At 45.4% G+C, this 5,736-nt stretch overlaps 1 protein-coding gene across 1 annotated transcript; it reads left to right on the forward strand.

Moving 5' to 3' along the window:
* The first annotated feature begins 815 nt into the window (after positions 1-815).
* Positions 816-5,438, forward strand: LOC144735159 (lysophosphatidic acid receptor 6-like). Its single transcript, XM_078617596.1, has 2 exons — positions 816-946; positions 3,420-5,438. The coding sequence occupies exon 2, from the start codon at positions 3,451-3,453 to the stop codon at positions 4,528-4,530; it is 1,080 nt and encodes a 359-aa protein (XP_078473722.1). The 5' UTR covers positions 816-946; positions 3,420-3,450; the 3' UTR covers positions 4,531-5,438.
* The last annotated feature ends 298 nt before the right edge of the window (positions 5,439-5,736 follow it).

The following is a 5,736-nucleotide window of genomic DNA, read 5'->3' on the forward strand; positions in this document are numbered from 1 at the left end:
TAATTAATGTAATAGTCTAGGAGAGGACGCTCCCGATATTTTACCGTTTTCGAAATATTCAGATTTGAACATCATGAAATGCGTTTTTTCCCTTCAAACCCGATTGAATCCGAACTATCTCAAAAACAGTAAAGGGTAGAACAATGGTTCTCGCATGAATTTTCTTTGCTGTGTAACGCTCTATCAAACGAAAAAAACCCGGCGATGTTAAATTTTGAACGGTTTCTGAATGACACCGCCCACAAACATGTTTATGGGGTACTTAAAATCGAAATTTGGGGGCCTTAAAATGAAAAGTGTATGATTTTTCCTATGTGTGTCCTTAAAGGAACATCTGTACCAAATTTCAGCCTTGTACCTTGTCGGGAAGTACCCTGGAGGTTATTGAGACATACGGATTAAGGTCTTTATTTATAAATATTTACTTTATCTCCTTGTCAGCATAGAACAGTCATTACAAAAATGTCTCCCCAACTCGTCCCAACAGCAACCAAACTGCCTCCCCCCCCTCTACCTCCACCCCTACCCAATTGTTGCTTACACATTCACGTACTCTGCAAGCCCGCGGCGTTGTTTGACGCTTCCCGTGCAGCGCCGAGTTTTACACGGCTCACTTTGTTTCGTTTCTCTCGTACGACGCGACAACGAACAGCATCCGCAGATGCACGAAGCGAATCGCCCGATGCCGATTGAAATAAAAAAAAAACACCCCCCACCCCCCCGTCAATCTCAGCGACGTTGACCTTTGGACCCGCAATCATGGGCGAACTCTAGCCGAGGCACCTTGCCAGTCCGATCCCACACCGCCACCGCCACCACCACCACCACGGTGCAACTTGGCGCTTACTGAACCAGCAGACGGGCCGACTCGAGCTGCGGCTGGCCGGGTTTGCGCGTGCCTCGGGTTCCTCCGGAAGATTGGAAGTCCAGCCTTGCTCAATCACTGGTAGGGAATTGTTGCTATTATTATTGTTATAAATTATGATGATAAAAAAAAACTAATTATATGACGATGCTTGCGTTGGCAGTGAGGCAAAAGTAGTTGTGCTTTTGGAAATGCTGTTGATGGATGTGTTGAATGGCTTTTTTTTTATTTTGATACACGAGCGCATTAAAACACTGGGGTAAATAAGCCACCTCATTCCATACATTTTTCGGTAAAGTCACGTAGGTAAGAACCAAAGAGTATCATCCCACCTACTCCTCCTGGCTTTGACATTCTTCGAAGGCACCAGGCGGTGTGTACCCATCAGCCCGCACCAGAACCGTCAACGGGCTGATGCGCTCGTCTCCTCCCTGGGAACGATTGTTTACGGGCATTTTATAAATTCAAATTATTATAATTTCACGCGAATTGTTCATCACTGCTTGCTTAGTATTGACAACGCGGCCGTTGTCCGGGGTAGCTCTCTGCGTTGTTGAAGCATTTAAATTCTTCAAGCAGTTGAATTCAACTCATCAAGTTGCCAGCAGCAGTAACAGCAGCAGCGGTACCCCGGTGAACGCTTGAGAGATGATGATGATGATGATTATTTTTTATCAGTCGGAGTAGTAATATTTATGACAGTTGTTTAATGTTTTTAAACCTCGCGACTCATTCTCCGCAGAGGTTTCCTGCCAAGTTGTCGCGTGATGGAAGCGATGCTTTGCCGCGATGAGGATTTATATTCGATCGTCGATTATAATCCTCTTACTCTTAGGGTTTATCGGTAAAGTCACGTAGGTAAAAATAAATAAAAATATAATATAAATAATAATAAAAATAAAATAAAAATCACGACGTTTCGGAGGCAACACAAGTCTCCGTCATCAGGTGATCACAGCTGAATTTACTGTTTTACGTGAGAAAAAAAAAACAAGAGGAAAAAAATCCTCTTGTTTGCGCGATTATCCGGCTGCCTTCAACTTTATCCAGGAGCCCGATCCGGCAAAACCGCTCCAAAGGCTGTCACCAATCCGGCGAGATGGCAGCGTCACGTGCGTGTGACAGAACAAATTAGCAGCGCTTGATTTTGAGTGTTCTAATATTATGTACGGTACATTATTATACACTACACACATACAACTTGAACAATGAAAATGCTGCACGTATACGCATCACCCCGGGCAGAATCTTGGAGATTGGAGCGTTAAAGTAAAAACAGTAACTTTTTAAAGTAGGATATAAATTTTTCTAAATATTTTCTCGATGTATGCCAATTTAATATCGCGAACGAATTTAAAACACAAAAAAACATTACACAACACCTAAAAACACAATGTCATTCAATAATATGCAAAAAAAATCAGCTGTATTCACGTAGTATTGGTGATCTGTGCCGAGCGCCTGACACTCTGTTGGTTGTGCTTAATGGTATTCAGTCAATAAATAACAAAATCTATGAAAGACAATTTACACAAAATGTGACGTATATAGAGAAATGTTTAATTAAATACATTCAATACAATCTTAATCATGTTGAGTCTTTTTTCAATAAATTGATTGTTTTAACCCGTTATATGACGGGCAATTACACTTGTTGTATATTATACAATACGACGATCATTGGGTGATATGGCTTGTAGTTGTCACTTACACTGCATTAGCTTATTTACGACGACGGGAAATTACGCTAATTTTAAATAACGATTTAGTGATTCTTAACTTAAAGCTTTCGTGACTGCAGGAATTCATATTCTTTGGGTCCTTCGGTAAAGTCACGTAGATAGGTTCAAATTAATACAAATAAAAAAAACCAAAAACTACAACGTTTCGATCACAACCCAAGCGATCGTAATCAGGAGGAAAAAAAAGCTATTTTTCCTCCTATCTACGTGACTTCGCCGAAAGACCCAAAGAACATGATTGAGTGATTGTCCGGCGTTTTTTTTATTCCGGCGCCCCCCTCGAAGCTTTCGAATTATCGATGATCCACTGTAATGATCGATTATTACAGATTACTTTGAGTCAAGGCCGTAGCCATGGAGTCAACATTGGGGGGGACCAAATCTTCCAGGGGGTGTGGGGGTCACCCCCCCCAGATTTTTTTTTATTTTAAAACGAATTTTCTGCCTAAAATAAAAAAAAATTCACTTTTTATTACTTTTTTACAATAATGTCTAATAGTGTATTGTATTAAATTGCTGTTTTTCTTTTCAGATTTTAATTTGTGTTTTTGCATTTAAAATTTGGCAAAATGTCGATACATTGCATTGCTTGTGCACCAGATTCAATCACTAACAAATACATCACCAATAAAGTCGTGCTTTGCAAGAATTTTTTTTGGGAACAATTGACCACTTGGCAATTCTAATTTTTATGTTCTTTTTTTTTCACTTTTAGCATAACCGACAGCATAAAACTACGCACTTCTAAACCAGACGCGTTCCCTCTCGCGCCGTCGTGGTGTTAACGTCTGCTTACTGCCCCTCTTTTCCAGCTCGAGGCAGAAACTCGCAACGTCGGGAAAGATGTCTCCAGACGGCCGGGCAGATGCGGTGCCGATCACGTTCGACAGACGCAACAGCGGCGACGTCTGCATTTTCCAAGAGGACTTTCTCCCCAAAGTGATGCCCCCCGTGCTCATCCTCGAGTTCGTCTTCGGATTGTTGGGCAACCTGTTCACCATCTGGATCACCTGGTGGCACATCAAGGTGTGGAGCGGCTTCACCGTCTACCTCTTCAACTTGGCCATTGCCGACTTGCTCTTCGTCTTCCAGCTGCCCATGAGGATCGCCTACCACTTGAACTTCAACGACTGGCACCTGGGGGAGTTCATTTGCGACCTGATGGCGGTCTTGTTCTACACCAACATGTACGGCAGCATCTACTTCCTCACCTGCATCAGCGTCGAGAGGTGGCAGGCGATCGGCAAGCCCTTGCGCTCACTCCGGCAAAGTTCGGTGAGGCGCGCCAAGATCATAAGCCTGGCAATGTGGGCCTTGGCTATTATACCCCAGATAGGCATGCCCTTAATTTTCAACCTCACCTACAACCAGAGCAACACCACAAAGTGCCTGAGCTTCAACCAATTGGGCGTCATGCATACTTTCCGGATTTGGAACACCGTGGAGGTCTTCATCGGATTCCTCATCCCGTTCTTAATCATGGTCGTCGTCCAGGTCAAGATGGCTCGCATACTGCTCTGCCAGAGCACCAACCCGATGCTCGTGCGAACGCGAAAGAGGGCTGCCTGCTTCATTATCGTCATCCTCGTCATCTTCGCCTTCTGCTTCGTGCCGGTGCACATATGCCGCGTCTTGCTCGTCACCGTGCACATCTACTTCCCGGACAGCTGCGCCCTCAACCAGATGGCAATGGAGGGCTTCTACGTGTCGCTGCTCATCTCCAGCTGCAACTGCTTCATGGACCCGCTCATCCTCTTCGTGTCGGGCAGCCAGTTCCGCGGGGCGGCCAGGGCCGCTATGAAGGTGTTCTGCAGCCGCGCTGGAATGTACTGCAAGGACTGCACCGAGAAGAGCAAGGACATGTTCGTGTACACAATAAGCATGCACGATCTGGAGCTCAGGCCGTACATCAACACCGCGTAAGGAAGGGCGGCTTAAGGGGCCAATGAATAAGTGGTACAAAAGAACCCTAACTGGGGAGGGGGGCAGGCTGCTGAGTCCACTCGTTGAAGGACGATACTAAGCAAGCACCTGCCAAGTCTTCATATCAGAATCATTGAATCGGCCATGATGCACGGTTTGTTTGACGGTGATTATTCTACAAAAGCCACCACCAGTGTAATGTTTTCATTGCAGCCCTTCTCAGCTGTGAGGAAACATTAATAGCACTTATCTGTTTTGCATTGAGAGCATTGTGGTTCAGATTTGCGATGTCTCCCTAAAGAGGCTGTCAAGACAACGTTGCTGCAAAAAGGTGATAGACATTTAGCAAAAGACAATTCAGAAATTGTTTGCCTTGGTGACAATAACTTTTGTTGTCTGTGCGAAGTTCTGTGAAGTCACTCATCACAACCTCCTACTTCTGCGTACGGACACTGCCCCCCTCCCCTACTTATACAATCAACACCACCCAGATGAACCCAACCCTGAACCTCCGATTAGCATGGTTGGTACGGTGCGAAAGAAGCTCAACATGCACACAGACAGACATACAGCCCAACTCCGTGTCTGGGGAAATGGGCGTGTCCTAAACAGAAAGCAGGAGGGGCTTAAATAACAAGGGGCGGGTCCTAAAAAGGAAAGGCGTCAAAGGAGGAGATACAATAGTTTGTTCTCTCTCTATGTACATTACATTTCTAAGTATGCTAGATTTGTGTTTCTATTTCATTTATACCTGATGATGATTGCTTGTGTTGCAATCGAAACGTCGTATGCTAGTATTTAATTTATTATTTTATCTTTATACGTGACTTTACCGAAAGAACCAAAGAATAATTACTGCAGTTACGAAAGCTCCAAATTAAGATACAATATGGGCTTAATTTGGAAGGGTTGGGGCATAACGAGGGGGCGGGGTGTAGAGAGGAAGAGGTGGGGCATAGCGAGGGGGCGGGGCGTAGAGAGGAAGGGGTGGGGCATAAGAAGGGGGCGGGGCGTAGAGAGGAAAGGGTGGGGCATAACGAGGGGCGGGGCGTAGAGTGGAAGGGGTGGGGCATAAGAAGGGGGCGGGGCGTAAAGAGGAAGGGGGGCATAACGAGGGGGCGGGGCGTAGAGAGGAAGGGGTGGGGCATAAGAAGGGGGCGGGGCGTAGAGAGGAAAGGGTGGGGCATAAGGAGGGGGCGGGGCGTA

The sequence above is a fragment of the Lampetra planeri genome, chromosome 54, assembly GCF_965212315.1.
Source record: "Lampetra planeri chromosome 54, kcLamPlan1.2.h2, whole genome shotgun sequence".
Classification (NCBI taxonomy): Eukaryota; Metazoa; Chordata; class Hyperoartia; order Petromyzontiformes; family Petromyzontidae; genus Lampetra; species Lampetra planeri.

Bases quoted from the DNA above. Each gene is read 5' to 3' on its own strand.
- LOC144735159 (XM_078617596.1), top strand. From the start codon at position 3,451: ATGTCTCCAGACGGCCGGGCAGATGCGGTGCCGATCACGTTCGACAGA.